Below are 14,578 nucleotides of genomic sequence, written 5' to 3'. Positions count from 1 at the left end.
CCAGTTCTAGTGCTCTAACCGGGGCAATAACTACTTAGAAAGAGAGGAAAGGAGTCTAAGGAACATGGCGGTGCAAAACTGTAATGTAATTCTGATGCCAACCACCCGGAGTTAGCACAGACCCCTCAGGTTTAAGGGCAGAGCCCCCAATAAGACTGCCCTCACTGTAGATGCCAACTTCAAGTTTGGAGGTCCCCAGGCCACCTGCACTGCTGACTAACTGGCTACAAATTCAAGGGTTCCCACACCCTCCTCAGGCTCGATAACTTGCTAGAATGACACAGAACTTAGGAAAGCACTCCACTTACAATTACAGTTTTATTATAAAGGATACAAATCAGGACCAGCCAAATGAAGAGACACATAATGCAAGATCTGGCAGGCTCCCAGTTTCCACGTCCTTTCTCACAGAGTCAGGACACATCACCCTCCTGACACATCCATGTGTTCACCAACCAGGAAGCTCACCGAAGCTTCCATGTCCAGAGTCTTTATTAGGGTTTCATTATGCAGGCATAAGTGATTGAAATCATTGACCACGTGGCTGAGCTCAGCCTCCAGCCCTGCCTCCCCTCTCTGGAGGGCAGGCTGGTATCACCTGGTTTGAAGCCCCAGCCCTCTAATCACACTGTTGGTCTTTCGGGCATGGTCAGCCCCCTGACCCAAATTTCAGCATAACCTCAAGTGTGGTCTGAGGGTCCCACCATGGACGACAAACTCCCAGCACTTGGGAAATTCTGAGGATCTAGAGGCTCCCTCCCAAGAACCAAGAATGGAGGCCATTCCAATTATTTATTATCCAATGGGGGGGACACATATTAAAAATCTTATTTATTGGGCTTCCCTGGTGGCGCAGTGGTTGAGAGTCCGCCTGCCAATGCAGGGGACGCGGGTTCGTGCCCCGGTCTGGGAAGATCCCACATGCCGCGGAGCAGCTGGGCCCGTGAGCCATGGCCGCTGAGCCTGCGCGTCCGGAGCCTGTGCTCCACAACGGGAGAGGCCACAACAGTGAGAGGCCCGCGTACCGCAAAAATAAATAAATAAATAAAAAATCTTATTTGAGAGCTGGAGATGACCTGTCCTAGGAGCTAGAGTCCAACCATGTGTTCCTTATTAAGCTGGTCTCTGCCCCCAACTGAATTCACTCTCCCAGTTCTTACTAAAGGGGCAGCCATTCAGCAGACGTAAGAAATGAGTCAGCTGGAGATACCAGGCTCCCATCCACCCATCACAGTGCCCCAAGTAGCAGACAAACCACTGGACAGGGCCCTAACAGAGACCCTGCAGCTTTGGTAAGGCAATTAGAGACTGTTCATACCACCCCGAGCTACCCAAGAGAACCCTTTGCAAACAGGAAGAGGTAAGAGATGGGAAAACATAAACCACCACCTTCTACACCTGACACGCAGGAGGGAAAAAGAGCCAACACAAAAGGGTTTAGGAGCTTTTAATGCTTAGACGGAAAAATCACAGGCTGGGTTTGTCATAAACTCATTAGTCCATCTCTGGTGGGGCAAGAATCTGCCCATCACTCAGGCTACAGGTGGAGGCCCAGACCCCTACCCCCACCCGGGTCTTTGGGTCAGAGGGGCTTCCTGTGTAGTGCAGTGCAGTGCCGTGCCTCCCCAGCGTGAGGGCAAGAAAGCTAGAAAAGGTGTAATGCGCACCCACGTGCCAGGCATTACGCAAGGCACTTTTAAGGGTTATCTCAGTCAATCCCCACACCAGCCCCACGAGGCAGGGACCCATTTTATAGATGAGGATCCTGAGGCTTGGAGAGGTCAAGCAACTTGTCCAAAGTCATAAAGTTCACAAGTCTCAAAGCTGGGATGGAAATCCAGGTCTTCTGGCCGTTCCCACGCTGCCACACTGAACTGTCTCTCTCTGACGCAGCCTCAGTCTCCCATCAGAAGTTGACTCTCAGCAGCCATGACCCACGCTTTGTCCTGGTCCCTGTGAGGCAAGGGGTGAGCTGAAGGAAGCCGTTCTAGGACGGGTGGGGATCCTGGCAGAATCTTTTCTCTAAAACGGCAAATATGACCTCGGAAGTCACTGTTCAGGTCACTCTCCGCCGAAGAGAGGCTCCAGGGAAACACTGAGGTGGAGCAGTTTGCAGGTGCTGGCTCTCTGTGGAGCTGGGTACCACAGACCAAAGAAGCAACTCTCAAAGGAAGGTGAGGCGGGCAGGAATCGGGAGGGCAAGCAGGAGTAGTGTCCGAACTGCCGCGGCAGGTCCCAGCAACCAGGGAGCCGAGGGGGACCTTGTCGCTCCAGTCCAGGAGGCACGCGGCCATCTGCTTGCCCCGAAGGACCCAGGGGACCTTGAACACATCCTGTGCAGGCCGCAGGGGCGCTCACTTCGTTAACAGCGGCAGCAGCCCCAGCTCGTTCAGTCTCTCCTTGGCCACCACCTCCCAGCCCTTGTTGGCCTGCGGGTTGCGAGGGGAGGGGTGCAGAAGCCCCTCCACCTGGACCTCGGGCATCAGGCCGGCCAGAGCTCGCCGCGCCCGCTGCTCGGCCAGGCGGCCCACGCCCACCACCAGCCTCACCCCCAGCAGCTGCACCTGCCGGCACAGGGCCGCATCACAGACCCCAAGGAGCTGTTCTCGCTGCTTGGCCGGCAGCTCGGCGGGGGTGAGGTTGCGGCCGCTGGGAGCCAGGAGGAGCAGAGGACACAGGTTGTGGACGAAACAGTGACGAAAGAAGACCTCGGGCTGTCCACAGAGGTTCCGGAAAAAGCCCCAGAACCGGGCACCACTCACCTCGGACTGAGGGCACTGCAGTCCCAGCACTGGTCGCTTGGGGTGCTCTTGGGGAGGGGTCTGCACAGGCCCCCCAACGCCCAACCAGTCCCGGACTACACTCACTTCCCCAAAGGGCACCTGTGGGGAAGGAGAGACACACCAGGGCTTCAGACTGGAGACCTGACGCCTGGGCTCTGAACCAACCAGCCCCTCTCCACCCTCCAAGAGGATCTAGCTGCACCCCACTCACCCCCCACTCCAACCACCTTCACCCAAGGGCCTGAGACAAGGATTCCTGGCCCTTGGTTTGAGCCTGTCCCTCTTTCTCCTATTGTTCGTGTGGCTTGCAGTCCAGGAGGATCTATTTGTTTGCCTCTACCCCACGAGCCTTTGGACCAGGTACAGGAAGCGCATGGGGGATATGTGGTCCCACACAGGGCGTGGTGGGTAGCAAGGGGGACAGACAGATGGCCCGAGACAGAAAGGCGGCCAGAGCTAGAGGAGGCACAAGGACAGGGCTGACCACTGCTCTCTGGGTGCCCTCTCAGCCCCAAGCCTCAAGCTGTCGTTTCCATCGATCATCATGGATCACCTTTCAGCCCCCAGTTGGGATCAATAAAAGCGATTGAGCCTCCTGCCCTGAAGCCTCTTCCCCTCCCCCACCTGCCGAGCACCCGCACGGAGGGGCAGTCACTCATCTGGAGGTCTGAAAGGGAAGCAGGCAGGCCCTGGAGTCTGCTCTGTTCCGAAGCTCTCCTCAAGCTAAGAAGCAGAACCCGGGTTGCCGGGAAGTCCTGCATCTCTTCCCTACCCACCCCGGTCAACCAGTCTCCCCACGGACCCCATAAGTCCCGGTCCCTCTCCTGAACTCAAGCACGCTCTAGGGAGAGGGGAGATCCGGCAGGGTAAGGAAAGGATGGGGCTGGCGGAAGGAAGGGCTCTCAGAGGCAATTAGTGGACAGCTCACAGGGGAAGCGGAACTACCATTAATGTGCTTGGTTAACTAGGGGCAGCGAGGCCGGGAGAGTGTCTGAGACCACAGGAGCCAGTGTGCGGGGCGGGGGGGCCCACACACGTCCACAGCAGCGCACAGGCTCCCCACAGCACGGGCAGCCAAGCACCCACCCTGAAGCCTCCCCCTCCACCCAGCAGAGGAAGCCGACCTCTTTACCCCAGTCTGGGCCATGCCAAAGGGTCCTGGGTTCATGCCCAAGAAGAGCACTTGCTTGGGCCCCCGGCAGTAGCGGGTCACGTAGCTGCGATGCGGCTCCCACGCATACTCCACAGGATTGTAGACGATGCCCACAGGCTCAGAAAACTGCAGCTGCTTCAGCTCAGCGTTAAGCCGGAGCTCCTCCTCCAAGAAGCCCTCGGCCGAGCTTCGAGGGGAGGGCTGGGGCTCCACCAGAGCACCCCCCTCATGGAGGGGCCCCGGCGGGAAAGCCTGGGGCACAGCCATGACACTGTCACCTGGAAAAGAGATGGACAGAGGCCCCAACAGCCCCAGTCATAGCGTGGGAGGGATCCAGGCTGGCCAGGGCCCCTACTACCACTTCCTGGGCTCAGAAGAGACTGTCGGGCTTCCCTGGTGGCGCAGTGGTTGGGAGTCCGCCTGCCGATGCAGGGGACACGGGTTCGTGCCGCAGTCCGGGAAGATCCCACGTGCCGCGGAGCGGCTGGGCCCGTGAGCCATGGCCACTGAGCCTGCGCGTCCGGAGCCTGTGCTCCACAACGGGAGAGGCCACAACAGTGAGAGGCCCGCGTACCGCAAAAAAAAACAAAAAAAAAGTAAAAAAAGAAGAGACTGTCAGTCACCCCCAACCTCCAGGCAAGCCCTCGCTCATCTCAGCTCCTGGCAATGAAGGGCCCTTCCTCTTCTGGATTCAAGTATCCTCCCTCTTTATATATTACCTGGTGAGCACAACCCATAACCGCCAACCACCCCCCACTGCAAACCTCCTTTCCATCAGGCACAGGTTTTGAGTCACTGGTTCCTAGGCCACACCTAGGTTTTCAATAAATATTTACATGGCAAACTTTCAGCACCTAAAACAAGCCCAGCCAGGAGGGGCTGTGTCCTGGAAACCAACGTGCTAAAGGGTGGGATACAGGTGCACAGCCACAGCCCAGAGACTAATTACGGAGCTGATTACAACAGCTTCCAGGTGGTGAGCAACTGCTCCGTGCCAGGTACCCCTCACTGATGTGCACAACAGCCCCACGAGGTGGGTATTACTGTTCCCACGTTACAGGCGAGAGAACTGAGGCTTAGCAAGGTCAAGCAACTTGCCCAGGGTCACGCACTCAGCAAATGAAGCCGGGATTTGAACCCAAACCATCTGACTCAAGGCTGTGCGCGTCACCATCCACACCCATCTCGCTTTCGACGGTTCGATCGGCCACCCTGCTAATTCTACAACCCCCCAACCCCAGCCCAGCTTCTTGCCCACGTTCAAGAATCCTCAGTGGTGAGTGAGACGATTACCAGATTCACACTAGACTCCTACAAGCTAGGTAACCCTGGCCAGAGCCTCAAGTCTCCTCACCCAAATACTAAGAAAAACAATATCCACTTAACAACATTGATATAAGAAATGGAATGAGATATTGTGTGTAAAGGGTGGCCTGGGGGAGGTAAATGGGGAAGGGAAGAGGACGAGAAAGAGGGAAGGGGGGAAGCAGGAAGAGGGAGCACCCCAGCGAGCTCTGTAACCCACAGAGGCCATTCCTTCCAATCTTCCTTCTAATCACTCCCATGCAAACCCAGTGGTCCAAACTGACCTTTCCATTCACACTTTCAAAACGCCCTTCCTACCTCAACTCCGCAAACCTTGCACATGCTATTTCTACAAACCCAATTTTTCACAGACTCCTTGAGTGAAGCACGACTGTGAGTCCCTTACCCCCCCCACACATCCAAATCATACCTCCCCTTCCAGATGCAGCTCGAACTATCCCTTTGGTAAAGCCGTCCCTCTTCAGGACGCTGCACCATTTGCTGTACCTTCCCAGCCTCGCCCAACCCAAGTGCGGCTGGTGTGAGGCCTGGGAATCTGTATTTTAAACAGGCTTCTTCAAGTGATGCTGATTGTTGGTGACGGCTGAGAACCACTGCACGTCACCATGGTTAGCTGCTTCTTCGTGAATTCACACCTGGCCTCTCAGACTAGATTTAAGGCAGATCAGAGAGGAGACCCTGTTTAATTTTCCTCCATAGCTCCAAGGTCCTAGCTTTTATTAGGCAGTCAACAAACACCTGCTCAGCTGTATCCATACCATCTTTTTTCAATCCTGTTTAAAACTACCTTCTGGGAGTTCCTGGTGGCCTAGTGGTTAGGATTCCGGGCTTTCATTGCCATGGACCAGGTTCAATCCCTGATTGGGGAACTGAGATCCTGCAAGCTGTGCAACACGGCCAAAATAAATTTAAAAATAAATAAAACTACCTTCTACCCAGGAGCCTTTCCTGATGGACTCCTCTCCACTTCTACATCCTGAGTCCACTCAAGGCTCAGCTGCCTGCTTTGCCCTCTGCTTGCTTCTGAGGGCTTGCCAGGCTCTGGCATGTTTCCATCATATCTGGGCCTCCCACAGGGCAGGGACCATGGTTCTTCTCCCTCTCAACCCCTTGCCCAGGTCAAGAGTAACCTCTTCCCCGAGATGGGACCTCAAGGTTGACACAACAGCTTGACCCATCAACCTGTTCTCTGACCCTAGCCTAGAGAAAGTGGGAGAGAGAAAAAAAAAAAAAATCTTAAATCAACTATACCCCAATATAAAATAAAAATTAAAAAAAAAATCAGGGCCAAACTTAGGAAATCCTTCCCTAGACTGATCTCAGAAGTCTTTAACTGATCTGTCTGGGTGGCTACCCACGGCCAATTGAACTCAAACAAAAGCTGAGAAGGGAGCTGCGGAGAACTCAATAGTCTCAGGGGCCCTTGATTTGCATCTCCCTACACAGTGCCAACAGTAGGAGGTTGGCTACTCCAAGTCTGGGACCTCTCTCAGGCCTTAAGTTGAGCCTACCTCTGATCTTTAGGGACCCATGCTGAAGACAGCAAGGCTGGGGGTACACAAAAGAGTGACAAGGTCTTATTTTCAGTGTTCCAGAATTTCAAAGCCTGACCGGACGGCAAGAGCTGCAGGCTATGTGTCAACTGACTCAAATTCTAGTCCTGGTTTTATCTCCTAAGGTTCTCTTAAGTCATTTACCTCTCTTCTCTATGAAATAAAAATCACAAATTCCATCCAACCTACCACCAGCTGTTAACTCATTTATACTTTTCAATATTTATGAGTCTCTTACATGAGAGGCACTGTGGTAGTCTCCTGGTGGGGAAGAAGTCCAAAATGAATAAAATGTAAGCCAGGTTCATAAATGACTGTGACAAGAGAGATAAACAATTGTTATACACTGTGATTCCAGCTTTAATGTCCTGAACAAAACACCATGAAAGCCCACCAAAGGAGAAACCTGGATGTCCTATCGAAAGTCACCCAGGGCCACAGACTTAAGAAAGGCAGATACTTTCTAAATGACAGTGTCATATTACATTAAGTGCGAAGGAAATGGAGGGTGACCCACCGATAAGTCTGGCCACCCAGGCTCTCTGACACTAAACCCAGCAAGTGCAGAAGGAATCCAAGACACTATCCACTCCCCTGTCCCTTGGGGGCACTCCAGGAATCCACAGGGACAATCAGCAAATCCTTAAACCAATAATGATAACAATAATAATAATGGAGCATGGACCCCGAAACAGTTCATCTCTTCTAGTTCCGAGGGGGCTGACGGCTAAGCTCCACAAGAAATCTCGACCTCCGCCCGTGGGCTCCGCCCGACGGGAAAGCCTCGTCTCCGCAGGCCTTCCGGGCGGCTCCATGGGCTCGGCTCTCCCTGCGCCGGGCGAGCCCCTGACGGAGCGAGGGGCCCCGAAACACAGACACCGCGACTCCCCGCCTGCCACCCACGTGGAGCCCGTTGGGCTCCCAGCCCGCCCCCAAAGCCCCAAGTTGCCAGACTCCCACTTCCCTACCTGGTCCAGCGCCCCATCCGGTTTCCGGTTCCTTTCCCCCGCCCCTGAGCGCGGAGGACTGTGGGAATTGTAGTCTAATTTGTTTAGGGAAGGCGATTGGCGTAGCTGCGGCCACTTCCGCCGGAAATACTAAAATTCCCGGAAGGTGTGCTAATTAGCCCTAAGTGACTCTGGGGATTGTAGTTTATTTATTTATTTATTTATTTATTTATTTTTTTTTTTTTTTTTTTTTTTTTTTTTTTTTTGCGGTACGCGGGCCTCTCACTGCTGTGGCCTCTCCCGCTGCGGAGCACAGGCTCCGGACACGCAGGTTCAGTGGCCATGGCTCACGGGCCCAGCCGCTCCGTGGCATGTGGGATCTTCCCGGACTAGGGCACGAACCCATGTCCCCTGCATCGGCAGGCGGACTCTCAACCACTGCGCCACCAGGGAAGGCCTGTAGTTTATTCTTTACAGCGGGGCTAAATCCTGCAGACTTAAGAAGTGAGAAGCCAAGCTCTGTAAGGATCTTGGAGATCCTGGATTCTAGCCGTAAAGGGCATCACCTTTCCAAAAGTTCATCCACAACACTTTTCCCAAAGGGATTGTCAATCAAGGAGCTTCAACTCTCCGCAGTCTCTCAACTCACCTGAGGGTATTAACAGTGGCTACAGACCATTTCTAGCCCTCCTTCTGCCCCAGGTATAAGAGACCTCTCCTTTGCAGCTCTCCAAGGACTGTATATAGAACATCCACGGAGGCACTTCTGGCATCTCTAACAACTCCTTAGTAATGACTTTGAGACTCTTGCATCCCCCATTACTGTCCAAACCCCTGTCTCCATGGCTTTACCATTTCAGTTCTCTCCCTACTCTGCTCTGCTGTCTACCCAGCTCTATGACCTCCCATCCTTCCCAATCCTCCCCCTCGAATACTCTGTCCAGCACACCTTCCTAGACCAATATCATGGCCTCATCTAACTTCATTCCATCCCACCTCCCCAACCCAATACTAATATTCAAAGCTGTCCCACTCCTAGCTTTGTTCTTGTCCTGTCTCTGGATCTGTTTCTGTGTCTTGACTATAATATTTTCATTAGACTGTAAACACCATAAGGCCTGTTATCTTGTAGATTCCTCCCATCCCCCTGCCCTGAATACTCCAGTACAGCCATGACTGAGACCAGGGAAAGTAGTCTTCCTGCAGGTGGAGACCAGTGAATCCCAGAACAGGAAGAGGTGAGAGAACAAGGATGCTACCCCTTTCCCTAGCCTCCCCTGCTCTCCTACCAGCAGACAAAAACTTAAAGGATGCAGGAGGAGCTTCAGGGAACTGTGAGCAGTGAGCCTCTGAACCACAGGTGAGAAACCACCCCTACCCTGGCAAGACTTCGGAAACTGAATTAATCATCCACCTCAACAAATTCCATTATTTCCTGAGCTTTCATTTGTGCCAGATTCTCCCTCTCTGTGTCTTTGACTCTCTCTGCCTATGTAAATGTATCTCTATCCCTAGTCTCTTGTATAGCTGTGTATCTGTGTGTCTCTCTCTCCCTCTGTGTACATCTACCTCCCTATCTCTGCTTTTTTCTCTGGAATGAGTGAAATAAGAATATCCTGGGGACTTCCCTCGTGGCGCAGCGGTAAAGAATCTGCCTGCCAATGCAGGGGACACAGGTTCGATCCCTGGTCTGGGAAGATCCCACATGCCGCGGAGGAGCCAAGCCCATGCGCCACAACAACTGAAGCCTGCGCTCTGGAGCCCGCACGCCGCAACTCCTGAGCCCGCGTACTGCAACTACTGAAGCCCGCGCGCCTAGAGCCCGTGCTTTGCAACAAGAGAAGCCACCGCAATGAGAAGCCTGTGCACCGCAACGAAGAGTAGCCCCCCGCTCGCTCGCCGCAACTAGAGAAAGCACGCGCACAGCAATGAAGACCCAACGCAGAAAAAAAATAAAAGAATATCCTGAACTAGCCAGGTCCCTGCTCAGGCTCCTCTATCTCCATAGATCTATGCGTTTGTGTGTTTCTAAACAAAAATTAGGAGGGAAGGGGAACCACACCGGTGGTGTTATCTCATTGCTTAGGAATTCTAGGAGGGAATTCCCTGGTGGTCCAGTGGTTAGGACTTGGCGCTTTCACTGCTGTGGTCCCAGGTTCAATCCCTGGTCAGGGAACTAAGATCCCTCAAGCTGTGTGGTGCAGCCAAAAAAAAAAAAAAAAAAAAAATTCTAGGAGCCTCACCAACCCTTTGACAACCCTCCTGCCACCCCAGCCTTTGTCCCTTGCTGCCAAGCATTATCAGGTTATCATCATGGCAGTCCCCCCCCCACACTCCAAGTCTGTTTACAGGACAGTAATGAGTGAAGTGAGTGACAGGCAAGCAGAGATCCCCAGGACCCCCACCCCCAATTCCAACTTCCTGGAAGTGTTGGATAAATGTTTCTGTCCCTGTAAGACAGGGACCCCAGAGATAGGGAGTCCCAACATGGGAGAAACTGAATCTTGGGCAACCCCCAGTGAGTGCCTGTAGCTGATCCCGCAGGGGCCTGGGGGCCTTCTCTGTCTCTAGTCCATGCTACTCCTCCCCACTTGGTGAGTCCCTCTCAGGGAAGATGGAGGTGAGGAGTTCTCCCGAAGTGGAGGTGATTAGAGAGAGATCCATAGACTTTCAAGAGATGGAGCCTGAGAGATGAAACTTTGGCTGGGATGGAGCCTCCCAGCCTGCCTTGTCCATGTCTTAGTCTCCTAGCCCTCTGGGAAGTCTCCAGGGGGCTGGCTGACTGGGATTTACAGATAAAGCTTGTGGGGAAGCGGCAGAAGCAGACCCAGGCTGTGGCCTGGACAGAGCCTAGAGAGTTGGGTCACTCCCTAGGGGCCAGCCAGGTCTGCGGCAGCGCCCTCAGCTGCCCACCAGCCTGCTTCTGGGGCTGGAGCCCAGGCGGGAAGGGGTTAACCTGCTGGCTTGTTTTCCTTTGGTTTCCTTGGGCTGCCTGGGCTGTATTGGGCCACGAGCGCCATCTATCGGCCTCTGGAGGTCCTAGCCCAGACTCCCAGATCACTTGGGCTTCTAGGCTGATCTGTAGCCCTTCCCCTGCCTCCAGGCTCCTAGGGGAGGGAAGGGGAGCTGTCTAGCACAGGGCTCCAGTGCAGAAAATAGATATGTGGATTGGAGAAGGTGAGGGCCATGTTTCCCACTCCCCAAGTAACAGGTATCACCCTGTTGGCTCCTGCCACCTTTGGACACCCCAAAGGGCTTCAGGTGTTTGTCTGTCAGTGTAGCCGTGTCCCTCTGCCCCACCACAGTGGGCGCTGTCTCACTTGTCCTCTCTCAGTCAGCCCAATAAACATTCAAAGAGCATTGGAGAGGAGAGGCGATGTAGCAGAGGCCTTTAGAGTGTGATCTCTGGACTCTGACCACCTGCATTTGAATCCCAGCTCTGCCATTTACTAGTGGTGACCTGAGGCAAGTTATTTAACTTCTCTGTGCCTCAGTTAACTCAACTGTAAAATGGGATAATCATCGTAATCCAAGTCTTCTTTTGTGATAATTAAGTGACTTAATTACGTAAGGTGCTTAGTACAGGATTGGTGCTCCGTAAAGGTTAATTGTATCGCTGTTATGGCCATGTGCCAGGGTCTCAGGCAGACGCTAGTCTGAGGACCCCAGATCCAGGCCATAGAGCCACATCAGACACACAAGCATGAGGACAAGACTGGGCAACTCGTCCCTGGAGATTTCCACAAAAACAGTGACCCATATGAGCTAGGTTTGGGGGCTGGAAGCTCAGGATTGCGAGGAAAGTGGTTTCAGGCCTCCAAGGTCAGCTGGAGATGGGATGAGGGGAAGCTGTAGGAAGGAAGGGCATTAAGGAAGAGACATTAACAAGCCCTTAAAAGGACCTTGAATTAGGGAAGTGGCGAGGAGTCCCTGATGCATGGGGCAAGCAAGAACCACTGCATCCCAAAGACATGTCCTCCTTGGTAAAGTCTCAGAAGTCTCAGATTTGATCAGGCTCCCCACGCCTCCAAAGATACATCATATCACAGCCGCAGCCCAGAGCTCCGTGGGGACTTAACCCTCAATGTCTCTCCCCCAGGCTGGTGGGGAGGGGATTCATAAATGGAGAAAGCTATCTGTAAGTCCTGCAGGTCCCGCTCCCACCTCCTTCCTATACCTGGAGAACCAGGGGAGGTAGGCTGTGAATTCATGCATTTGTTTCTTTCTTTTTTTAAAAAAAATAAATTTATTTATTTATCTATTTTTGGCTGCATTGGGTCTTCGTTACTGCGCGCGGGCTTTTCTCTAGTTGTGGCAAACGGGGGCTACTCTTTGTTGCGGTGTGCGGGATTCCCACTGCGGTGGCTTCTCTTGTTGCGGAGCACGGGCTCTAGGCGTGTGGGCTTCAGTAGTTGTGGCACGTGGGCTCCAGAGCACAGGCTCAGTAGTTGTGGTGCATGGGCTTAGTTGCTCCGCAGCATGTGGGATCTTCTCTGACCAGGGCTTGAACCCGTGTCCCCTGCATTGGCAGGCGGATTCTCAACCACCATGCCACCAGGGAAGCCCCATTCCATTTATTTCTTAACAGGTTCAGGCATCTCCCTGTCTCTGTCTTCTGTATCTCTGCCTTCATCTACCTTACCGGGAAATGGGTACGTAGGATTCTTCTCCAAGGGGCAAGAGTGAGGTGCAGAATGACGCCTTCTCAGTTAAGGCAGAAATGCAGAGCCAGCGGGGCCCCCGTCCCAGCCTTACCACCCCACTGCCGCCTCCTCAGCCCAGAGGCAGCACAGACCAGCTTTATGGATTGGTGGCCTTTACTTAGCTGGAGGCAGGCGACAGCTTCCAAAGTCTCTCCAACTCAGGTGTTCTCCCTCTCCTGGGGCCTGGACGCCTGGGTCCCCAGGAGAGGAGCGGGGACTGGCTGGATGGGCTGATTTGCATCGCTTGCTTGGGAAGCAATTATCGGAGGAGCTGTCAGCTCAGCGAAGCGCTCTCCTCGCTAATCGGATTTCACCAGAGCCTGGGGCTTGGGGGGGCTGAGTAATTTGGCTTGATGCAGTGGTGGGAGATGTCGGGGCCAGGAGGCCGGACAATCTGTCTGAGTGGTGTTAGAGTTGTCCAGAGCAATTATCCTGAAGGGACCACACAGATATCAGACAGACAGACAGCCAAGTGGACTCGTCTGATAGCTAGGTCCTGCAGCAGGAGGATGAAAGTTACACTTCGGGCCGAGTGGGAGGTGCATCTCCCACAGATGGAGCCAAGTTAAGCAACTGAAAAGTCAAGATGAGTCTGGAAGAGGGTCCAAGGAGCCAAGTGGGAAGAGGACCCAAGAACCCCAGCCTCCAGCCTACCCACCACCCAGGCCCTCCCCTTCCCTGCCCCGCTCTGCCAGCAAACCGGCCCCAGAGCAGGGACCTGACCAAGGCTGAGTCTTCCCAGCCCAGCTCCTCCCCCTACAGTGTTTCCAGACCACACTTTCCCTGCCCCTGCCTCTGCCTCTGGCTCTGTCACTTGTCTTCTCTGGTCCCTGCAGCCTTCTACCTGCCCCCTCCTTCCCACCCACGCTGCCACACTCCATCTCTCCCCACGTTTTGCAGTGGACTGCTGACCCCTCTACCTGCCTCTGTCCTCCATCCCATACCTTTCAGAGTAGCGACGAGGCTGATAACAAGAACGAACCTTTACTGAGCGTTCCTTCTAGATGAGACGGCACCCTAAGAACTTCATGTGGAGTCTCCCGTCTAATCTTCACACTAACACCGCGAGGGACATGCTCTCGTGTCTGCGTGTAGTGACGAGGACACTGCCGCTGACCCAACTTCCTAAAGGAGGGACCTCACCTGAGCTTGGCATCCCAAGCTACCAGGGCAGCCCTGGCATGTGGTTCATGTACAATAAATCTCTATTTACTGAATTCATGATTGAATGAATGATTTACCCTCTCCTCTACTTCCGGCTGACCTCCAGCCGGGTAACATCCACATCCCGGGAGTGGCCTCTCAGCTCTCTTGTGTCCTGACCCCCCCCTTCCCTCACCATCACAGCCTAACCTCCCTCACACCTCTCCACACATTCTGTGCTCCCACACGTCAGAGAGCTTGACTCCCTCATCCTCTCCTGCCTTTGCGCCATGGCCCATCTTGCCCCCCTCACCTGGAACATTCTTCCCTCCCCATCTCTGTCACTGAATACATTCTACCCATTCCCCAAGGCTCACATCAGATGCCACCTCCCCCTGCAAGCATTCCCTGATCCTCCCTTTGTTTGTACCTCCCTGGTGACCCTTGTCACCAGCTGTTCAGTTTCACTTATTGCTAAAATACTTATGAACCTTGCTAGACTGTATATTTTGAGAGATCAATCTTTAGTCTTCTCTCTTCTGAGCACAGGCCCACTGCCTTGTACCAAGTAAGTATTCAATAAATACCTACTGAAAAGATGAATATCTGTTCTCTATTTTTATCTCATTCAGAGATGCTCTTACGGTGGGCTGAAAGCATCACCAAGCTTTCAAAGAACCTCGGAGTTGAGGGTCTGGCACTTACCAGCAGTGTGACCTTAGGAAGTTCATCACCTCTCTGAACCTTGGGCCGGCCATTTCGTTCTTCACCTAGAAGAGAGGATGCCAATGCCTTACCTCGCAGGACGTGTGAGGCATCCTCATCTTATCCACGTACCTGTCTCTGAGCTGTGGGGATCTGTCTCTTTCCATCTTTCTGCCTCACTGCTGAGCCTCTGCCTCTCAGACTCCCATCAATTCGGGTGCATAGCCCAGGAGTCCTACCACTCAGCTCCCTCACTGTCACTCAG

The 14,578-nt window shown here is 53.6% G+C and overlaps 1 protein-coding gene and 1 non-coding gene across 11 annotated transcripts; one reads left to right on the top strand and one right to left on the bottom strand.

Moving 5' to 3' along the window:
* Positions 1-1,430: 1,430 nt before the first annotated feature.
* Positions 1,431-7,822, bottom strand: SMUG1 (single-strand-selective monofunctional uracil-DNA glycosylase 1). 10 transcript variants are annotated; one of them, XM_032646119.1, is made up of 5 exons: positions 7,784-7,817; positions 7,054-7,129; positions 5,672-5,910; positions 3,916-4,214; positions 1,431-2,882 (listed from the first exon to the last, which is right to left on the bottom strand). In XM_032646119.1, the coding sequence occupies exons 4-5, from the start codon at positions 4,201-4,203 to the stop codon at positions 2,355-2,357; spliced, it is 816 nt and encodes a 271-aa protein (XP_032502010.1). In that variant the 5' UTR covers positions 4,204-4,214; positions 5,672-5,910; positions 7,054-7,129; positions 7,784-7,817; the 3' UTR covers positions 1,431-2,354. The 10 variants fall into 10 exon arrangements, with proteins under 10 accessions (XP_032502010.1, XP_032502011.1, XP_032502006.1 ...); XM_032646120.1 differs by lacking the exon at positions 7,784-7,817 and adding an exon at positions 7,333-7,777; XM_032646115.1 differs by having other exon boundaries at positions 5,672-7,129; positions 7,784-7,822.
* Positions 7,823-9,865: 2,043 nt separating this feature from the next.
* Positions 9,866-9,938, top strand: TRNAE-UUC. Its single transcript has one exon. It is a non-coding gene; the product is annotated as a tRNA-Glu (tRNA).
* Positions 9,939-14,578: the final 4,640 nt, after the last annotated feature.

Source organism: Phocoena sinus, chromosome 10 (assembly GCF_008692025.1).
Source record: "Phocoena sinus isolate mPhoSin1 chromosome 10, mPhoSin1.pri, whole genome shotgun sequence".
Classification (NCBI taxonomy): Eukaryota; Metazoa; Chordata; class Mammalia; order Artiodactyla; family Phocoenidae; genus Phocoena; species Phocoena sinus.
Note: the sequence above shows the minus strand (reverse complement) of the source record. Positions and strands in the feature narration are given on the sequence as shown.